The sequence below is a fragment of the Euprymna scolopes genome, chromosome 42 (genome assembly GCF_053919585.1).
Source record: "Euprymna scolopes isolate OS-2025 chromosome 42, ASM5391958v1, whole genome shotgun sequence".
Lineage (NCBI taxonomy): Eukaryota > Metazoa > Mollusca > Cephalopoda > Sepiida > Sepiolidae > Euprymna > Euprymna scolopes.
The window spans coordinates 17,039,425-17,062,579 of NC_136523.1; the positions used below are offsets into that span (position 1 = coordinate 17,039,425).

The 23,155-nt window shown below is 31.9% G+C and overlaps 1 protein-coding gene across 2 annotated transcripts in view; it reads right to left on the minus strand.

Annotated features, from left to right (window-relative positions):
• Positions 1–6,662: 6,662 nt before the first annotated feature.
• LOC145266942 (ribose-5-phosphate isomerase-like) overlaps positions 6,663–23,155 on the minus strand; it is a 44,171-nt gene continuing 27,678 nt past the window's right edge. For both annotated transcript variants that reach the window (XM_080122759.1, XM_080122758.1), the window contains exons 6-8: positions 18,516–18,657; positions 13,823–13,922; positions 6,663–8,807 (exon numbers count right to left, since the gene is read on the minus strand). In XM_080122759.1, coding sequence (XP_079978885.1) covers positions 8,698–8,807; positions 13,823–13,922; positions 18,516–18,657 — 352 coding nt within the window. In that variant the 3' untranslated portion in view covers positions 6,663–8,697. The remainder of the gene's footprint in view (positions 8,808–13,822; positions 13,923–18,515; positions 18,658–23,155) is intronic.

A 23,155-nucleotide genomic window follows, 5' to 3' on the forward strand; every position in this document is an offset into this window, starting at 1 on the left:
AACAACCTCCGCAAATTTTGGGTCTAAACACTTGAAATTTTAGATGTAGGTTACTTGGACATGGATCAAACTTTTTAATTTGATTTGAACCCCAAACAATAAATGTTAAGGGGTCTAAACATTTGAAATTTTACATAAACGGTATTCAGAGATAGGGCAAGCTTTTTAAATCGGTTTGGGCCAAAAATTTGAGTTGCCAAGGGGTCAAAGTTCAAAAGATTTCACCTTTGCGGTGTCTAGCAAACTACTTAGCCAATTTTGGGTTTAAACATTTGAAATCTATACATAACAGGTATTCAGACATGTGGCAAACATTTTAATCAGTTTTGGGGCGAAAATTTGGCTGCCAAAAGGTCACAGTTGAAAGAGTTGACCTTTGCAGATTCTACCAAATTCCTCCGCCACTTTTGGGTCTAAAGACTTGAAATTTTAGATGTAGGTAACTTGAACATGGGTAAAATTTTGTATTTTGATTTGAGACCAAAATAATAAATGTTAAGGGATCAAAATTGGGGTCAAAGTTTAAAAAAAAATTGATCTCTGTGGTCTCTATGAAATTTTGGTCTCAACATATTCACACTTAGAGCATTTTATAAACAGTACATAGGGCCCAAGCAAAGCCAGGCTGAACTGCTAGTATATATATAAAATGAAAATTACAATTGAATTTACCAAAATGATCCAAGATGGTAAAATTAAAGTAAATTATAAATATTAAAGAATTAATATTTATAAAATTATCTAAGCCAGATATAAAAGCTCGATAAAACCAAATAGGAAATAGAGCTTATAATATGAGAAAACAGTTAATAAAATATGTTAAAAACACTTTGAAATGAGTTAAAAACATATTTAATCTGAAAAGGAAACACTAGATAAATGGATAGTCCTTAATCCGTGGAGTTTCAAAGAAATACTCTCCTTCTCATCAGAGGGTAGGAATTAGCAAAATGCGGGATCGGATTTTGTATGCAGAAGTATTTGATGAAACAACAAGTCAAAGATCTTACTTGAAAACAAAAAAAGTTAAGTAGAGGGAATATGGTGAAGAAAAAGGTGATTACACATGAATGGATAGTCTGGCGGAAGAAAAAAAATCCAGTGACGGTAAAATCCAAATGTAAAACTTTAAGAAAGTTTTAAAAATTTTCATTTGTACAAGTAAAATCCAAGGAAATCCCGTAATTGGAAGAAGATGGCCCATAATAATCCAAAGGCAGAAATCCATGGAATAATTCACAAAAATGTGTACAAGGAAAAAAAGAAAAGATTCAAATAATATTAATAAAAGAAAAATAAGATGTGCTTTTCACTCTACTTCCGAGACATAAATATAAATAAAAAAGATCTGGGAAGAGAAAGAAGAGAGAGAAGAAAAAAAAATGACAAAGTTAAATATAAAATAAAGGTAAACAAAAGTCAAAATGACCCAGACAGAAAATGTTAAAGGCGAGAAAAAATATATAGGGCAAAATAATATAGTCAACTGAAATGTACAGGTCATCACTTAAAAAAATGTCAGCAAGAGTTGTTAAACGATTCTAAAAGGAAAATAAAAATAAATAAATAAATATATAATAAATAAATAGAAAATAAAGAATAAATAAATAAATAAAAAAAATAAAATATAATAAAAAATAAAATATAAAATAAAATAAGAATAAAAATAAAAGATAAAAATTATTTAAGGGGAGAGGATGGCCGGTATCTGCAATTTCAGGAAAAAAAAAGTAAGTAAATCATATAGTAAATTTTAAGTAAATATACATACAAGATATGAAAGTGTGGGTAGATTGATATATTAGATAGATAGGAAAGTTTAAAGAATAAAACAGAAAATGCAGATAAAAAACCGGCCATGCAAAGAAGAGATAAAGAATTAAAATAAAGGAATTATTAAATTATAAAGTATTAAGAAGTATGTCGAAAAACGATAAAGTTAAAGAAAAAATATTTTATATCTATATAAAGGGTAAAAGTAATAACTATGTAATTTCAAAATTGCCATAATTAAATTTGGACTTATGTTTACAGAAAGAGATCAGTTCATTTTTAGAATTTATTATATTGTTACTTTGAGGGAAAGTAATTATAGTTATAGCTTTGGTTGTGCAGAGGCGACATGACTTAGAGCCTGGAGTATAAGACTTAACTTTTTTTATAATAGTCCATTTGATTGAGAAGGGAGTATTGTTAGAGTTAAGTTTTTTAATTAAAGTGGTTAGAGAAGTTCCTTGGTTATTATTAGAATAGAACAATACTCCCTTCTCAATCAAATGGACTATTGTGGCACTCACGTTAGCCTGGGGCCAAAGGCCCAGGCAAATGTCTGCTGCCAGCGAAAGCCAGGGAGAAAGAGAAGGAGGATTGCTGGTTTCAGATTTTATATACTCGGTCACGTGACTGGGAGCTGGCTTGTGATTGGGCAAGCCAGAAAGAAAATGGATTTCAAATCTCGAGCCGCGAGAATTAACTCCTGCTACTGTGCTTGTTGCAAGTTCGTCTGCTGCAATAGTTTCCGTTGGATAGCCAATCTGTAGAAATCTTTAATTGTAAAAATTTGCTTACAAAGAACAGAGTTTCCCGTTGGATAACTAATCCGTAGAAATCTTAGATTGTAAAAGTTTGCTCTGTTATAATTTGTATGATTTTGGATTATTCAAACTAAGGTTTCAATGTAATCTCCAAACTTCTTTAGGTTTGGAGTTGTAAACTATTTTAGTTTTAGAAGCAAAGAAAAGAGTTTTCTGTTGGATAGCCAATCCGTAGAAATCTTGAACTGTCAAAGTTTGCAGACGAAAAGCAAAAGTCCTTCTCATGTCAACTCAAAAGAATCATGTATGTGAATTCTAAAAAATCCAGTATGTTTTATGGAGTGATTCCGGTTTCTGATTGGTTGATAGCAGAACGTTGTTGATTGTCAGGTCCTATCGCCAGTGTCTATAAATAGAACCTTGCAAATTTTTGTAATCATACCCTGTTTATTACTTTTCATGTTGAAGAATGAGTTTCCTTGTTGCGTCGGTTGCTTGGAGACCAGGTAGAAAGTACCAGTCAAAAATCCGTTCTTGACAATCAACCCAACAGGTGCTGGACCAGGAACTGATCCAGTATCTTTCTAACTGATGTACGCTGCCTGGGTATTACCTAGAAGGTCCACCCTCCCAGACCTTGCCACCCGGCTTTGGTTGGGTAAGTTTATCGCTTGCTGTTTGAAGTGCCTCGACTGGGGAATGCCGGCGGGGATGTTAAGGTAAATTTTGCTAGATAAGAGTGCCCCTTTGGGAGTTCTTGATTGATATCTTCACCTTCCGACATTGTGTCACATTATACTGTGTGGGCAGTATGTAAATCTCTACCTTGTTCATAATACTAAAAATATTGCAACGTCAGGTGTATCTTGTCAAACTCGGGAACTTGCATGGAATTTTGAACCTTTGTCCACAAGGATCCGTGGCACAGTAGTTTAAGTGCTTGGTAAAATTCAGCTGCAAGTTGCACTCTTCTGAAGGTTGAAGGTTCAATCCTCGGTGCAGGAGGCACTAAAAATACACTTGCAAATTACTTCGGACTTCTACCCAGTTAATGGCTGATGGAACAAGAACATGCTACTAATGGGGATTAAATAAAGCATTCCGTCTGAAATTCCAGCATTCAGGCAAAGGTTACATCACATAACTCAGGATGAAAACAAAGATTCCAAAAATCCCATAAACCAACATCAGCCTTGACCGATTTTCCAAGTCTAGTTTAAGTTTAGTTAGGGTCCATTTTTTTGGTATTTAAGTTCATAACTTAGCTAGTGTGTGAGAGTGATTGTTAGACCCCGTTTTTAGTTTGTCTCTGTTAGTTTTGAGACATTGTGCTGAACAAAGATGGCTGCGTAGTCCAGATCAGTAACCAAGATGGCGGCCAAGAATCAAATGCGGTCCGTGGCGTAGTTAACCTCTTAAGTTCTGAGATATTGTGTTGAACAAAGATGGCGGCGTAGTTCAGATCAGTAACTAAGATGGCAGCCAAGAATTAAATGTGGTCCGTGACGTAGTAAACGGCGAACTGATTGAATCCAAAATTCAACAATTTTTATAATAATTTTGGGACGTTTTCATTGGTTGTTTACCACAGCCGTTGGTTATAAAAATGATTGATTCGTCTCATACCCCCATTAGAAGTCAAAAACATTTTACATTTTAAATTTTTGGTAAATATTACCTTACGCTAAAACAAAACACTGGTTTTCTAGTCGTTATTCGAGGTCGCTGACAACGAATCTGATAATCAAACCTATCGCGAATTTACCGTTTGCATGGTATGAACCCCGGGACTATTTTGTGCCTTCGTTTATGCTGTGTGTGATCGATTTCTTACCGAGATGTACGTTCATGCACATGCGCATAGTTACTTGACGTTTCACAAGGCGCATGAATACATGGCGGATATTTTAAATGATAAGAAATATTTTCATAAAATAAAAAGTTTTCACCTCATTTAAGAGTAATTAGAACAAATACTTTTCATAAAATAAAAAAAAAAAATAGTTTTCACCTCATTTTATAGTAAAGAAAATACTAGAAGTAAATTTAATAGTAAAAATATTACTGGAAGTAAATTTAATAGTAAAAATATTACTGGAAGTAAATTTTATAGTAAAAACAATACTAGAAGTAAATTTTATAGTAAAAATAATACTGGAAGTAAATTTTATATTAAAAATAATACTGGAAGTAAATTTAATATTAAAAATAATACTGGAAGTAAATTTAATATTAAAAATAATACTGGAAGTAAATTTTATAGTAAAAATAATACTGGAAGTAAATTTTATAGTAAGAATAATACTGGAAGTAAATTTAATATTAAAAATAATACTGGAAGTAAATTTTATAGTAAAAATAATACTGGAAGTAAATTTAATAGTAAAAATAATACTGGAAGTAAATTTAATAGTAAAAATAATACTGGAAGTAAATTTTATATTAAAAATAATACTGGAAGTAAATTTTATATTAAAAATAATACTGGAAGTAAATTTTATATTAAAAATAATACTGGAAGTAAATTTAATAGTAAAAATAATACTGGAAGTAAATTTAATAGTAAAAATAATACTGGAAGTAAATTTTATATTAAAAATAATACTGGAAGTAAATTTTATAGTAAGAATAATACTGGAAGTAAATTTAATATTAAAAATAATACTGGAAGTAAATTTTATATTAAAAATAATACTGGAAGTAAATTTTATAGTAAGAATAATACTGGAAGTAAATTTAAAATTAAAAATAATACTGTAAGTAAATTTTATATTAAAAATAATACTGGAAGTAAATTTAATAGTAAAAATAATACTGGAAGTAAATTTAATAGTAAAAATAATACTGGAAGTAAATTTAATAGTAAAAATAATACTGGAAGTACATTTTATATTAAAAATAATACTGGAAGTAAATTTTATATTAAAAATAATACTGGAAGTAAATTTAAAATTAAAAATAATACTAGAAGTAAATTTAATATTAAAAATAATACTGGAAGTAAATTTAATATTAAAAATAATACTGGAAGTAAATTTAATATTAAAAATAATACTGGAAGTAAATTTAATATTAAAAATAATACTGGAAGTAAATTTAATATTAAAAATAATACTGGAAGTAAATTTAAAATTAAATATAATACTGGAAGTAAATTTAATATTAAAAATAATACTGGAAGTAAATTTAATATTAAAAATAATACTGGAAGTAAATTTAAAATTAAATATAATACTGGAAGTAAATTTAATATTAAAAATAATACTGGAAGTAAATTTTATAGTAAAAATAATACTAGAAGTAAATTTTATAGTAAAAATAATACTGGAAGTAAATTTTATATTAAAAATAATACTGGAAGTAAATTTTATATTAAAAATAATACTGGAAGTAAATTTTATATTAAAAATAATACTGGAAGTAAATTTTATATTAAAAATAATACTGGAAGTAAATTTTATATTAAAAATAATACTGGAAGTAAATTTTATATTAAAAATAATACTGGAAGTAAATTTAATATTAAAAATAATACTGGAAGTAAATTTAATATTAAAAATAATACTGGAAGTAAATTTAATATTAAAAATAATACTGGAAGTAAATTTTATATTAAAAATAATACTGGAAGTAAATTTTATATTAAAAATAATACTGGAAGTAAATTTAAAATTAAATATAATACTGGAAGTAAATTTAATATTAAAAATAATACTGGAAGTAAATTTAATATTAAAAATAATACTGAAAGTAAACTTAATAGTAAGAATAATACTGGAAGTAAATTTTATAGTAAAAATAATACTGGAAGTAAACTTTATAGTAACATAATTCTATTTGAGCCCAAAACAATAAAGGCTAACGGGTCAAAATTGAGGTCAATGTTTAAAAATAAACTTGACGTCTGCGGTCTCTACTAACTTTTCTCTATAGTAGTTAAGGAAGACTATTATCTAGAAAGGCATTACCATACATATGCACACTTTTTAATATATACATATGCACGTAAAGCTATGAACAGTACATAGGGCCCGAGCAAAGCTTGGCAGATCTGCTAGTACAGAAATGAAATGAAGAAACACAAAAAAAAAAAAAAAAAATGAAGAAAAAAAGAAAGCAAACATAACACTCAGTAATTATTGCTTTTTATTATTTAAATTTTAAACTTTGGTCGAGCAGTGGGTCCAGATAGACTTTACACACAGAAAATAATATTCCATCATGATGAGATGATCCTTGATTTAAACATCAGCAGCAACGAAGATTATGAAGAAAAAAATAAACCATGTTTTGTTTGAAAATAAATTTTGTTTCTGAATTTGATTTTTATTGCTGGAAGTTAACAGTGGCGACATGGATTGATAAGCTGGTCATGCCAGATTCGAATCCAGACCACTACTTTCACTTGTGGGTGTTGGCAACCTTCACTTGGTCCCTCCTGTAACGTACCTGGTTCTAGAAAAAAAAAAAATCAGTAAAACCACAGAATCGAGTCGTATCATGATAATTAATATGGGTTTACTATTCATATTCTTCGGACTACTGTTCACACCTGAGGTGTCATTTTCACATCATTTCATTTGATGTAACCTCCAACCTTCTTCAGGTGTATCTTGTCGAACTCTGGAATCTGTCGAACTTGGGAATCTGCACGGAATTTCCCACGGAAACGTTTATTTAATCCACAAATCTGCAAGGGTCCATTCTTACATTCCAAGAGATTGAAGTTCGATCCTTAGTACAGGTGACCCAAAAATACAATTGTAAATTGCTATGAACTTTTATCCAGTAATGACTGACAGAACGAGAGCAAGCTACTCCATGGATTAAATAAGGGGGTTCCGTTCAAAATTCCACGCAGAATTCAGAGTTCAACGGAAAGATTTCAACAAGATACACTTCCTGTAACAGAGCACATATGAAAGCAGCAGCAGCAGCCGAAGAATGGCTGGCTAGCGATTGTCTTAGCAGAAAGGACAGTGTTTGAACATATATCCAAATTAGAAAGTGGCGCAAAAAGAAATAGGAAAAAAAAAAAAAGTGACACCACATGGTTGGAAAAGAAAAAAGTTAACGCCGAAGGAGACGGATGTGTAAAGTTATGGTAAGAATGGGCTGGCTATAGCCGGTGTGCAGTCAGAAGAAAGAGAAACACGCACCAAGTTAGATGACCATGTGGCAGCAAGAGTGGTGTCAAGACAGGAGAGTAAGAATAAATACTTTCGAAAAAAAAAAAAAAAAAATGCCAACCTGGATTTGTTTGTGTATGTCTTTATGTATGTATGTATGTATGTTTGTTTGTTTTTTTTTATATGATGGCCATGTTACATGAATCATGCAAAAATTTAATGTTCTACCAATATTTTTGTTTAATTTTAGATTTTTGAGTGATTATCAAGACTCATCAGATGACCATCTAATGTCAGCCATTTTTTTCTTTCCTCTAATGTAAGACTAGATACAACTTATGTTTTAAAGTAAATAAACGATTTAAAATAAGTTAAAACTTCAAAACTTATACAAGTAGGCAGAAGAGTAACCTTCAGGTGAATCTTGGAGAATTCAAGACTCGTTCTGTCGAACTCGGAAATCGGCACAGAATTTCAAACAGACTCCTTTATTTAATCCACAAGTCCCCAAAGATCAGTGGCGCAGTGGATAAAGTACTTGGTGACATTAAGTCGTAAAAGTTACATTCCTGGAAATTGAAGGTTCAATCCTTAACCCGGACAACTTAAAATACAACTGTGATTTCATGACTGACTATCATGGCGGACAGAACAAGAACATGCTATCACCATGGATTAAAGAAACGATTCAGTTTTAAATTTTGTGCAGATTCCCAATTCCACAGAAAGATTCCTGAAAAATTTTGGAGGTTACATCGACCAAAACGTTGTGAAAATAAAACTCAAGATGAGAACAGTAGTGTGAAGAATCCAAATAATATGAATTTACTTTTGTTTATTGTTATTGCTTCGATTTGTTTAATAGAAAATAAATTTCTATTTACATGAAATTAAGAAATTCTCACTAGAATCATTGACCCTAGTCTAAAGAAAAAAAAAAAAATTGGTCAATATTGTTTTCACCCTCTGTTAAAAAAAAAAGAAGAAAAAAGAAAAGAAAGAGAGGGTCAAGCGAGTCAGGAACGCTAAAGAAATCAACAACTGTTGTTCATTTTCGGAGGCACTTTGACAATTACTGATCCATCCGCCTTGCCAAAGTAGGCAACTTTAGCCATGTTAAGGAAGAGGCCTGTCTCAACAACTCCTAAGAAAAAAAAAAAAAAAAAAAAATCAATGTTTTCAAGAATAATTTTTTGGTGCAACAACATTATTATAATAATAATTTCTTATTACTGAATTTCTTGCAAACCAATGGTCTCTACTTAATTGTCATGTTACAGTAATGAATACATCCAAAAATTATGAAAAAACGATAATGTAGAAAACAAATATTATTAAAACAAAACTTTTTGATCAAAATTAGCAATAGTAAAATATTTGGCCCTCTTTCTCCAAAACAACAAAGACTTCCAAAGGGAGGTAAATAGCTTATTACTATTAAATTTTTTTTAATAAATTGTTTTTAGCATAACCCAGTTACTTCCCTTGTCATGTCTTTTCAAAGAAATATGGCATTTTTTTTTTTTTTTTTAGAATAAAGATCGAAAACCCATGTTCTTTTTATTAAATAATGTGGTAATAATTTAAGTATTTCTGACATGCCATGATATTATTGCTTTTAGTTGAAATTGATACAAAAGTCAGTAGATACCATGTTTTTTTTTTTTGTTTTTTTTCAAATCGATTTTTTCGGTTTCCGAATTTCGCTATTCAGAGTAGTTGCACCGATTTTTTTTTGATTGTATATTATTTTTTGTGCATTTTCAAATACAGACAATAAAATGGAGAACTGCACGCCTGTGGAACTCCCTTCCGTTTGCCTGTTTCCCAGCTGACTACAACTTGGTTGTCTTCAAGTCTAATATAAACAAATTCTTGATGAAGCTCCCCCCCCCTTAAGTAATCCAATCTACCAGGTTTCGATTAATAACGATTACTACGATATTATCCCATTGATTACTGTACACTCAATAACCCTTAGCCTCAGGGCCTTGATAAGTGGTGACTTCTTTGTAACCCCCCCCCCAAAAAAAAAACGAATATATAAATTGTTATCAAAGGGAAGATCAATTACTCTTCTACTTACCAGGATAAGTTTATGAGTTTTAACTTATTTGAAAGTGTTTATTTACTTTGAAACACAAGTTGTGTCTAGTCTTAGGTTAGAACAAGAAAAAATGCCTGACATTAGACAATTATTTGAGAAGTCTTAACGACCGCTCAAAAATTGAAAATTAAACAAAACACTGGTAGAAACCCACCCAATAGATGTCAATCATGCAAAAATTTAATGTTCTACCAATATGTTTGTTTAATTTTAGATTTTTGAGTGATTATCAAGAGTCACCTGATGACCATCTAATGTCAGCCATTTTTTTCCTTCCTCTAACGTAAGACTAGATACTTATGTTTTAAAGTAAATAAACGTTTTAAAATAAGTTAAAACTTCAAAACTTATACAAATAGGCAGAAGAGTAACTTAGCTTGCCTTTGGCAACATTTGTTATATATTTAGTGTCTTGGTGACAACAAAATGGCAAATCAGTCAGCACCTCTCGCGTCTTTGTTACCTCTCTTCTTTTTACCCTGGTTTTGCATTTGTTTATATTGACGAAAATCCCGTCAGGAATTTGTTCGGTATTCCAACTCAAGGCCAACATTCCAATGGCCGATTGTTTCGTATCTTGGTCCGTGTCAAGAATGTTGATTTCATAATGTTTGCACATTCTTTGGGTTTTGATTTGAGTTGTGTTTTGATTTCTAAATGCAATGTTTCTTTGTTTTGGAATTTTGGCAACCATCCACTGCATGTGGACAACTAGCAACAATTCTGGCGTTGCCCAGATTAATATTTGTTTCTGCTACAAATATGCAACACTGAAATATTAAGTGTTTTATAATAAGGTACCTGAACAGCAAGCTGATGAATTTTTTTAACGTGCAAAGTAAAATTAAAAAAAAATATATTTTCCAAAAGCTTTGGTGGTGTATGTTTATTTAAAAGCAGCATCTCTCCCATCTCATGAGGCAGTGAAAACGTAATAGCGTCAAAGATACGCCATTGAAAACTCTGATTGTAACATTATAGAAGGCATGCTCATTTCGTTCTTCCTCTCGTCTATCGACCCCATCGAAGTGCCAAACGAATAAAAGAAATAATTTGAACTCATTTTTTTTTTGAGAGAAACTTTTATTTCCTGGCATAACTTTTTCTAAAGCAAAAAAAAGAACAACTTCCCCAATCATCGACATAGCCTGCCCTTTCGATACCAGAGTCAAGAGGAAGAACATAAATAAATGAATATCAAGATCTGCAAAATTCACGTTGACACACCGGTTCCCGTCAGATGACCGAAGCTAAGCAACGTTGAGATTGGTCATTACTAAAATGGGCGACCATTTGGGAATTCCAGGTGCCACACAAATAAAAGAAATATTTTGAACTTTTTTTTTTCAGAGAAAATTTTATTTCCTGTCCTGGCTTTTCATTTTACATAACAAATTTTCACAGAGCTAGGAGAAATGTTCTCGTCTGCTCTCTGCTCCAGCTGTTCATATCGTCACGTCTTTCCCACTTCACTCTCTGTCTTTTTGCCACTGCTATCTCTGCATGACGTCACCAGTCCTGCTACCTCCTACTGCTCCTCTCTCTATTTCACTGCAGCTACTGCTGTCTACATGACGTAGCTGCACATTATGGTACAACTTTTCATTTTACATAACAAATTTTCACAGAGCTAGCAGAAATGTTCTCTCGTCTGCTCTCTGCTCCTGCTGTTCATATCGTCACGTCTTTTCCACTCCACTCTCTCTGTCTTATTGGTGTTCTCATTTCGTTCTTCCTCTCGTCTATCAACCCCATCGAAGTGCCAAATAAATAAATCAAATACTTTGAACTCACTTTTTTTTAGAGACACTTTCATTTCCTGTCTGTGCTTTCCATTCTACATAAATTTATACAGGGCTGTCACTGGCTAACAGAAATACATTGTCGTCTACTCTCTGCTCCTGCTGTTTATGCAGTCATGTCTTTCCCACTCCACTCTATCTTACTTCCCTGCTGCTATTTCCGCATGACATCACCAGTCCTGCTACCCCTTACTGCTCCTCTCCATTTCACTGCAGCGACTGCTGTCTACACAATGTTGCCACACATTATGGTACATGGTGTCTAGCAGAGTCACCCATGGCAGACAGGTTTTGTATCAACGCTGCTTTTGTAACATTCCTTGGCATGTTATGGGATAAACCTTCCTTGACTTTGCATGCAACTGTTGAACTTTGTTGCTTTCGATGTTGTTAGGGAGAGATGGTGGGAGGGGGCCAGAAACACTTGCAATCTTGCAGGTCAATAACTTAGGACAAACTTCATGTAAATTTCGCAAGGAGACAGAATTTCAAAACATGTTGAAATGAAAAAGAAAATACATACACCACCTAGTATTCATAAATCATTACCCATCTGGTACTGGCCAGACTCAACATTGCTTAACTTTAGTGTATCTGCAGTAGACTACAATGTATTGTGAACTAAAATGCTGCAGGAGGGCGTGCGAAGCTTCTCCTCAGTGCACTGTGGTGGGTCCCTGATTAAAGCAGGCAATCAATCGATTTAATTGATAAATTGGCGATTTCACTGGTTTCGATGACAATAAAAATGTTGATCCTCAGTCAATCCCTGGCAATGTAGAGCTTCTGTTAGTATGAGTATATGCATATAATTAATTTTTTTTCAACTTAATATAACAGGGCTCTACATTGCAAGTGAAACAGTCGCATTTGCGAGTGATTTTTCAAAGTGGTGACTAGAAATAATGAAACGTTTATCTTTTGGCGATTGCATTTCTTTCACTGACAATCTTCCAAAGCTCACTACTGAGTGAAAAATATCTTTTCAATTCTTTTTTTTTTAATAAAACGAATAAAGTTAAATTATTTAAACAATAAAAGTTTAATAGAACAATATACTTTTTTTTTTTTAACGAAGGCTGTTTAAAAAAAACATCTGAAGAAATCAGAATGTTTATACCTTCAAGTATCGACATAAAATTTGTTGTATATTTAGAAATGGTATACCTACTTGTCACAGAACGAAGATGTCATATTCTAAAAATCATGTGGGTTTGGCTAATAACTTTTCTATTTGACTAGTAAACGAAAATATTTAGTTGTCAAAGGTCAACAAAAGATAAATTTGTCCATAGAGCCTTGGCAGTTCAATTTTTTTCTGCATGGGGGGGGGGGATCCAATGACGCACTCCTGCTCCTGATGCATGTCCATAACAGAAGTTGCTTTCTTAGAGTCTCACACCGTCAATATCTGCAACAAAGAGATAGAAACTTTCAAGTTATAAATGCATAAGTTCAGTCATCATAAGATATACACAACTTTTCATATACATTTTGTAAATTACCTGTCCTAAGGGAGGTACAATTATTTCATACATTGTGAAATACCCGTCCTAGGCTAGGTAAAATATTCTTTTGCTCAAAATAGCAAATGATACATAGATATTAAAAATTCCTCTATCCTAAGAATAACAAATATGTTCAAAATCAACTTCAATTTTCTCATTCTTTATACGATCACGAGCAACACCGGGTAACCCCGCTAGTCTAATATGTAAATCTCAACTTAATATAAACAACTTTAAGGTCCTACATTGTGGATGCATGACTTTTTTTCATCTTTTTCTACAAAGTTTCTCGTATTATCTGGAATCTCCAGATTACTGTTCTTCTTGTTCTCATCTTGAGTGTCATTTTCACGTTTTCGTTGATGTAAACCACCTTCTTCAGGTGTATCTTGTCTAACTTGGAAGTCTTTCTGCCGAACGTGGGTGTCATGGCTGATGGAACGAGAGCATGCTACCCTCGTGAAGTAAATAAAGGGGTTCCTTTCAAAATTCCGTCCAAATTCCAGAGTTCAACAAAAAACATTCCCTTGGTTCCATAAGATACACCTGGAGGTTACATCGACCGAAACGTTGTGAAAATGAAACTTAAGATGAGAACAGTAATCAGAAGAATCCAAATAATCAATCCTTACCTAAAAAATTCAGAAGATAAAGTTTCTTCCGAGGATTTTAAACATTTACTGATGAAAAAAAAAAAAAAGAAGAAATTATTACGGATAAAATAAAGAAATAATAATCTAACCTGGTATGAGTTTTATGGCTGTATTAATTTCATGCCAAACGCATGGTTTGTCAAAAAGCCAGTCAAGAACAAAGTTGCCGTTGTCCGTCACAATTGGACCCTGAAAAAGAGAAAAATGAAAATGTACAAAAAAAAAAAAAAAAAAAAAAAAAAAAAAAAAAATTAGAGTTCTTATTTAGAATTCAATCTAATTAAAAAAAAAAAAAAAAAAAAAAAAAATTATAAAATATACAATACACACGAGTCATGGAACGATGATGTCATATTCTAAAAATCATGTAAATTGATCAGGTTGTTGTATTTTTACATTTATTAAGTAGCCCCCTTATGTCCAAGTGGCAATATGCCTTGTTTGGTGGTAAAGGTGATTAAAAAAAAAGAAAAAAAAAAAAAAAAGAAAATTAAGTTTTATCTGAGAAGTAACCGGATGTCAACATTTATACAAAAAAATAAAAAATAAAAAAATAAAATAATAAAAAGGGAGATAACTCGACAATAATTCCTAGCTATGTTATAACGCCGAACCCTTATCCTCGAGTGGCCTCTTGGCCTTGATAATGTGGTGATGCCTGTGTAAAAAAAAAAAAAAAAAAAAATTCCCCCATTAATCATTAAAAAATACTTCTCTTTAGAAAAATAAAACTGCTTGATCAACTTATGTGAATTTTGGAATATGACATTGCTGTCCCCCGGATGGTTACATACATAGAGATTTTTTCTATAGTTTTGTTTACTTAGGTTGAATTCTTAATAGCAACTAAAATTAGTTTCAGATTTGAAATATTATAAAACACAATCACGCATATTAGATCACAGTAAAGAAGTTGTAAATAAATCCAGTAAGTTTCACTGAAAATTTTGTTTTTGTCTTCTTTCCTAACTTCTTCATTGTAATAGCCTTCTATCAACCCCTGTCAGAATGATCTGACATTAAAATTAATTAAACTATATATATATATATATATATATATATATATATAAAAGTGAACGTGTCTGTATCTGTGTGCCTGTGTACATTTCCCTACGCAATAACTGTCAATTTTTAGTCTACAGACTCGAAAATTGATATACAGGGTACTGAGATTTGAGAAAATCGATGTGATCGGTTTTTGGCCAGAAATTTGGAGATTAAGGGGTCAAAGTTCAACGATTTGACCTTTGAGAACTCTACCAAACTCCTCCGACAATTTTGGGTCTACGCACTTGAAATTTTAGATATAGGTTCCTTGGACATGGATCTAACTTAATAAATTTATTTGAGCCCAAAACAATAAATTTTAAGGGTTCATAATAATTGTTTGCATGTCTGTCTTAAACTTTCAATAGAGGCGACGGATTTTACCAAGATCAGTATCGTTTTAAAGTTCGACCTTTCATACAACAAATATCCAAAAATTGGCTAAAAACATTAATATCTTCCCCTTCAACTAGGCACTTTTCTACAGGGAGGGGGGGGGGTCACTTTTTTCGCCGATATTTTTTAAAGTTATCCTCTCCTTTAGATTGTCTAGCCTTAATTTAAAAAAATGTCGCTTCCGGTTTGGCGGTGGTCGTAACAGTATAGACGTTAGGTTTTACCCCGTTCTTTTCCTCCTTTGCGGTACGGGTTTGAGCCTGCCTTCCTACTACCACTGTTTTTTTTTTTTGCCCAACATACACATCCAAACACCCGGGCACCGCCGGGCTGAAATGCTAGTATATATATATATATATATATATAACTACTTCATTTACTCACATAAAATTAATATACGAAAGTATAAATCTATGCGTAAACTTTAAGTATTTACTTCAAAAGTGCTCAATACGTAGGTAGAGCTAGTTAGTAAGTTATAAAATATATATGGCGATTAAGCTACACTGAATATTCCGCGTTTCATTCACTCTAGGACTCTTCAGGCTTATGCGCGAATTCTGTGGTTGTTTGTTGTTTTTATATCTTCTATTGAGATTTTAGTTCGCCAATCAGCTTTCTAGTATCCACCGCGCCCTTCCTATCAGCCAATGAGCATGCACTTAATCGCTATATATATATATATATATATATATAGATGAGAGAGTTCATCCATCAGAACGATCAGAGGATCACATATGTTTGGAGTTTGTTTAAAGCAAAGCTGCCTCACTCTCGTCTCAACAAGGCTAATCCAGCAGAGTAGAAACAGCTGATGCGAGAGTTGCTGGAATGTTGACATCCTTCTAGATATGGCACCTGGCATTCATCAACGGTCACCCATCTGGGACTAGCCAGGCTCAATGTTGCTTAACTTTAGTGATCTAATCAGAGCTAGTATTAGGTGATTATGCCATATAATATATATATGCAGGTGTGTGTGAGCAGTAAGAGTTTGTCGGCTTAAGAATAATTATTGGTACTTTCAAAATATTATTATACGGTCCTCTTTAGGCAAAGCGGTCAACCTTAGCACAACGCAATATTTAAACAGCAGTCGTTGAATACTATCTAACTGTTTATTGTTCATGCTTGGTAATTGGCATTAATAGAAATTTATTTCTCTCGCTCTCTGTGCTAATTACAGGTAGCCTGGGGGTTGAATATCAGCCTACAGAGTCAAGAATAAACTTTTTCACTTTATTTTTTTAAAGTTTCTTAAAATTTTTTCCATTATTTCGTTCGTAACAACAAAAATTATTTTTTTCATTTTGCACACAATTTTTTTTTTTTCCTTAATTTTTAACATTGTCAACATTTTAAATACATCTCTACTTCTAATTAAAGGTACTATGTGTATACGAGTTCGTTTCCTATGAATTCTGAAATGGCTGGGTCAATGGGGTTTTTTTTTTTTTTTTTAAATTTCACACAAACGTACTTTGTGTCTGGGAGTGTTCTTAGATAGGTTTTATATCAGAATGTCCCCAATATATATAGTAGGTTCTTTGATAAAATAAAATAAATAAATAAATAAATGTACCTGTTTAAAGCGCAATTGAACCATGATACTGGACTTTTGCATTTTCAACTTTAATTCAAGCCATTATATATATATATATAAAAAAAAAATTATAAAATCAACTGTAGGTTCTCTACAGTGCAATGTACTATGTATTGTGAACCAAGTCAGTGGGAAGGTGTGTGAAACTTTCTTCCAGTGCACCAAGGTAGGTCCCTTATTAGAGCAGGCAATCAATGGATTTAATTGAAAAATAGGCAATTTCACTGATTTTGATGACAAAAATATTAAAAGTGTTGATTATATATATATAAACTCGTGAGCAAAAAAAAAAAAAAATGGGCCAAACAAATTTTATACATTTTATTGCACTAAAAGCTATATTGAACAATGAACAATTGAACAAGGAAACTTAAACAAGACTAATAAGACAGAACAAGACATTTACTTTAATAAATGCTTAGGATGGAATCTCATTCCCTTTTGATTTCTTTAAAAAGATCAATCCTTTTACACATGCTCTCAACCAAAGTGGAACACTGTGAAAAGGAGATGCTATTCCATTCACTTTGCACAGCTTCCCCACAGTTTGTCATTGTTCGAAAAAATTCTTCCAGCCAATGCATGAGTTATTATGGACCAAATGTTCTAGATTGGGTTTAAATCGGGGCTTTGACCTGGCCAAAATATCACATTAATTGAATTATCAGAAAACCATTTTCTTGTGTGTGCAGGGGCATTATCATATTGAAAAATAATGTTCTGGGATATTCCCAGCTCCTGGATACTTGGTAACAGTCCTGTTTCTAATATTCGAATGTATTCCTTTGCATTGATTGACTTCTCACATCTAATAAGTTCCCCAACAACTGCTGCAGCAGTAAAAGTTCCCCATACCATTATCCCTCCATTCCCGTGTTTAACTTGTTTTTATGCAACTTGGCGAAAATCTTTCTCCAGTTCTTCGATTGCACTGTTCGGAAGCATCAGCAACATCACTAACAAGACAAAATCTTGATTCATATAACCAGAAAACATTTCTAAACTAGTCTGTATCTTTCTTGCCAAAACACGAGAAAAATCTCTATCGTTGATGTTCTTCTTAGATAAAAATGGCTTCTTTGCACACCTTTTAGAAGAAAATCCCATTTCTTTCATTCGTCTAGATATCGTACATCTAAAAAGAGAATTTCTAGCCCCTGTTTTGAATTCTTTGCTATGATCAACATAAGTTTTCTTTCGATCCTTCAAAACAGTTAATTTAATCCTGTGGTCGTCCTTCAAAGTGGATGCTCTAGGGCAACCAGATCCAGATTTCCCTTTTACCAAGTGTTTGAGTTTGAACCTTCGACCAATTTGCTTCACTACAGAAAGAGGTTTTCACATTTTCTTTTCTTAAAATATAAAAAATCTGCTTGTAAATCATTTTCCACTGCCTTAACCCTGCAATTCGTTTTTTTATATCCTCACCAAGATGCGGTCTTACCATTTTTAGGATTAATTTTTCCACTTATTATTATATGCAATAATAATAATAATAATAATAATAATAATGATCTGCAAAATAGAAATTTTCAGTTAAAATTAACAAAAATTCATAGAAAATTATTGAAAAATCGATTTCTTCCTTCTTTCATGCTTGGCTCATTTTTTTGGCTCATGAGTGTATATATAGCAACATATTACTGCTTATGTAAAAACAAATAAAGTGTGTGTGTGTGAATATGCCAACGACAATGTGTTTCATATTCTTATTATAAAGAAATTGATTCACTGACCGCTTTATTTTCTGCCATCCTTAGAACAGCTTTGCCGCCAACTTTTTCCTCAATTCTCAACTTCACAGGACGATACGCAACAGGCAGCACCTCAATAGGAACACCCCGTTTCCAAGACTCACCCAGTTCTTCGGAATTCTTCCTGAAAAAAAAAAAAAATAAATAAATAAAATAATAAATCATGGATTGTTTTTGGATCTGTAATATTAGGAGATATTCATAAACGACCTCCCTGATAAAATTGTTTCGGAGATGGGTATATTTGCCGATGACACCACTCTCTATAACAGATATGAGGAGAAAACAAATGAACACATATCCAAGGAAATGGCAGAAACACTAGAGGATGACCTCCAATCTGTAGTGGAATGGGGACAAAAATAGTTGGTCACATTCAATGCTGCTAAGACTAAGTTTGTTTCCTTCAATAACTACAAGAAACCTTCTCTACCACCAATAGCAAGAAACCATTACCTGAAAGTACTTCTTTTAAACTCCTCGGCCTAACGTTTACAGGGAATATGAACTGGAATAGATACATTGAGAGCATTGCCAAGGCTGCTGCAAGGAAGGTTGGCTCCCTCTACCGTGCTAGAAAACTACTACGCTCGACAGTATCCTATACCTCTATAAGGCAACCATTCGCCCATGTATGGAGTACTGTTGTCACATCTGGGCTGGTGCATCTGCTGTTTGTCTCTCGCTCCTGGACAGGGTTCAAAAGAGAGTTGCCAACCTGATAGGTCCTGAACTGTCATCTAGGCTTCAGCCTCTGTCCCATCGACGAGATGTTGCATCCCTCTGCCTGTTCTACAAATACTTTAATGGTGAATGCTCTGACGAACTGCAAACACTTGTACCTCCCCGACGTAACTACCCCCGACAAACCCGACAAGCTACTAAGTCTCATCCCTTTACAGTAGAGATCCCTAGGTGCAAGAAAGCCTTTTACTCCAATAGTTTCTTCCCCAGAACTGCGGGTCTTTGGAACTCCCTTCCGGGATTCTGCTTTCCCAACTGCAATGATATGCAGAAGTTCAAGTGTAATGTTAACAAACATCTTTCTACTTATCTCCCTTCATAATGACCCTGCTAATTAAGTCCCTGATAGTAGCCCCCTGCTTCAAAGTGGCACTGTGCCTTGTTTGGGGTGAAAAAAAAAAAAAAAAAGGAGAGGGGAGGTAGTGCATATACACAACAAGAAAATAAAAAATCATCCCCATGAGGAGGGGGTGGCTTTTTTCGCAGATTTTTTCGAAAGTAATCTCCTCTTTTCATTTGGCTAGCCTTAATTTAAATCTTTGCCACTTCCGGTTTGGCGATGGACGCAACGGCAAAGACGTCACATTTTTTTTTTTTTTTTCACATTCTTTACCTCCTTGCCTGCCTATTACCACTGTTTTTGTTTTTTTGTTTCGTACATAACTCCAAACACCTGGACAACCAGACTAGTCATATATATATATCATTTTTTTTTTTTTTTTTTTAAGAAATCAAAAAGTGCTCGATCGTAGGTTCTACAAAAGCTAACATAAAGTATTTTATTTAACAGCTATGCATTAGTGTTTGTTAGGCAAACCCATTGAAACTTCAAATCCATATTTTAACGAAATTTAAACTATTCTGCAAAATATTAATTCGAAGAAATATCAATATACACAAAAAATTATAAGAGTATATATATATATATATATATATAGTGACTATATAATATTTTTCTATATAAATAAAAATATTATATATATATAATATTTTTATTTATATAGACAAATATTATATAGTCACTACACTGAACATGCTAATGTTTCGGACAATTGGTTGGCAAGAACCAAAAGTCTCCGTCAGGGGACGTAATAAAGCTTATGTGTCAGTGAAGGCATCTGGTTCTCAAATGAAATATGTTTTTATTCATAAAAATGAAATGTTAAAATGCTAAATTTAAACGAGAGGGTTGGTAGGTTAAGTGACATTTTAGACTCAACGGAAAGAGAACATCAATAGGGTCTCCAATCAGGCATATACATATCATATATGCACAAGTGTGTTTATAATATGTTTATTTATAGTAACATTATTAGTTACATACATACATACATGTTTTTGTTGCGACCTCTAGTCAGAGATCACCATGTCTTCAGGCTAGCGGAGCAGGCCTGAAGATGTGATCTGACAAGAGATCACTACAGAAATATGTATGCACATATGTAGCTAATAATGTTTGTATAAACATACTACATTATATAATTATATTCACACACTAGTAGGGCTATCTGGCTTTTCCCAGAGTCATAAAAAGCAAATTAAAAAAATATTAAACCGACGATCATTAATCATTAACACTTATTTAGAAAACAAAACATAAGCTAATCTTTAAACATCTCGATTACAATAATAATAATAATAATAAAAAAAAAAAAACATTAATAAACAAACCTTGAATAGCAGGTTAAAAAAAAAAAACGAGAAATAATTGTTATAAGTTAGAATTATCTCCCTTGAACGAAAAAAAAAAAAATTTCTGAAGAAAGCGGGAGATAATTCTAATTTGTAAAATAAACGTAATTACCTCCCTTAGATTCTAAAAGTCTAAAGCCGACTATTGTGGAGATTATCATATACTCTTCATTAAACGTTGTGGATAAAAGGATTTTTTTTTAAACTTATTATTCCACCCTAGATAATTGAGTGTTACCTTAAGCGCCAAAACGCCATCATCCATCTCATTAAAACTAAGTCCACATAATAAGTATGCAAAATAAAAAATTTCTACCGTTCCAATTAGAATTACTTAAAATTTGCAGCAATTAAGAAATAAAACTTTTAAACGTTTTGATTAGAATAAAACATAAAACAGTGGGGTTAGGTGATATTTTCGTAAACATTTCGTAGGGTTAATTTGAAAATACTAGAAACCCCCCAAAATGTTAGAAATATTTTATTGAATTATTAAAATAATGTAAGAAAAAAAAAAAATGTTTTCTAACACTTTCGGGATAACACGCCTTAAAAAAAAAAAAAAAAAAAAAAAAAAACTTTTGTCGGCTTTCTTTGAAACGGGTGTATTACATAAAAAATCTCAAATAATTTTAATCATTTAATAAAATATATCATATTTTGAGGTTTTCTAATATTTTCAAATTGAAGGTTACAAATAAAAAAAGATTTTTAATAAAGAAATAAACAAATCCTGAACGGCAAGCTGATGAAAAGGGAGATAATTGTAACTAATTATCTCCCTTGCCTTAAAGGGTGCTTGTTTGTATTGTTGATCTTTTAAAACTAATGCATTTCAGGTGCAAAAATTATTACATACTTACGTGTGTCATGGTTAAATTAGTACAAAAAAAAAAAAAATAAAAAAAAAAAAAATAATAATAATAATTTATATATATATATATATATATATATATATATATATATATATATATAAGAAACATGATCCAGTAGAAGATGTGGTAGATGTATTTTTTAACAACAAAAAATATTTACCCACAATTGTTTGATTAAAAAATGGCTCGCCGGTAATTTAAGTCAAAAAGGTAGTTTGTCATACTGAATTCATCAACAACTCTTTCAAATGAAAACATATGATAAAATTTGATCATTTTATTTTTACTTTTAATTATTTAACCACTAGATTATTTTTCGGAATTTATATTAATTTTGACCATGACATGTAAGTACATGATGTTTTAACCTGAAATGTGTTCATTTAAAGATCACCAATGTAAACAAAAAGTCAAAAATTAAATGATTTTAATTATTTAATAAAATGTTTAATGGCATTAATTTGAGGTTTAAATTAATATAAAAACTTAAAACCTTAGTTAAAAAAAAAAAAAAATGTTCACTAATAAATAAACTTTGAATAGTAGGCATCTCCAAAGATATTGTTTTACCCAATAACGGCAAGGTCATTATTTCATTTATATTATTATTTACTGTGTCAATTTCTATGGATGGTCATCAGTGCTATAATGGTTAACAGAAGTAATGTTTTTTTTGCTATCAAATTTTTATATTTACATTTATATTATATTGATTTAGAAAACTTAATAATTTAATATATATGTATTTATTAATCCATTTAGCTTATATTTTTCCCCATACAATAAATAAATGTATTCTATCATTAGCAAAATGAATCTTACTTTTTAATAGTTTTATAAGTTACTACAACTATATAGAGTTATACTGTTATTATAACGATACTGTTACTTAGAGGCCCCCGTGCATTTTTTTAAAAAAGGTGTAAAAATAAAGTTGACACTCCAATTCAAATAATCAATAAAAAATTTTTATCAGTTGATGCTGGATTTCCGATTTAAACTTTTCCAAAAGTCATATTCTATTATATGAATCCATTCATCCAGCGTGGCCGTAGCCGAGATTTAACTCATCACATGAGTTTGTAGTGTAATTCGAATCTTGTTGGTAGTCGAATATTTGATGCTTCGCCAGAGTTATGAAGGGTATTTTTAATCGTGACGCCATTACTAGACGAGGTGCCTGTCATGGCTTAAGAGTCCCATCTACTCTCCTTACCTCATGATACATACAGCGCACTGCCTTCCTAAACAGTCAACCATCTGGTACTAGCCAGGCTCAAGGTTGCTTAACTTTGGTGATTATGCCGTATA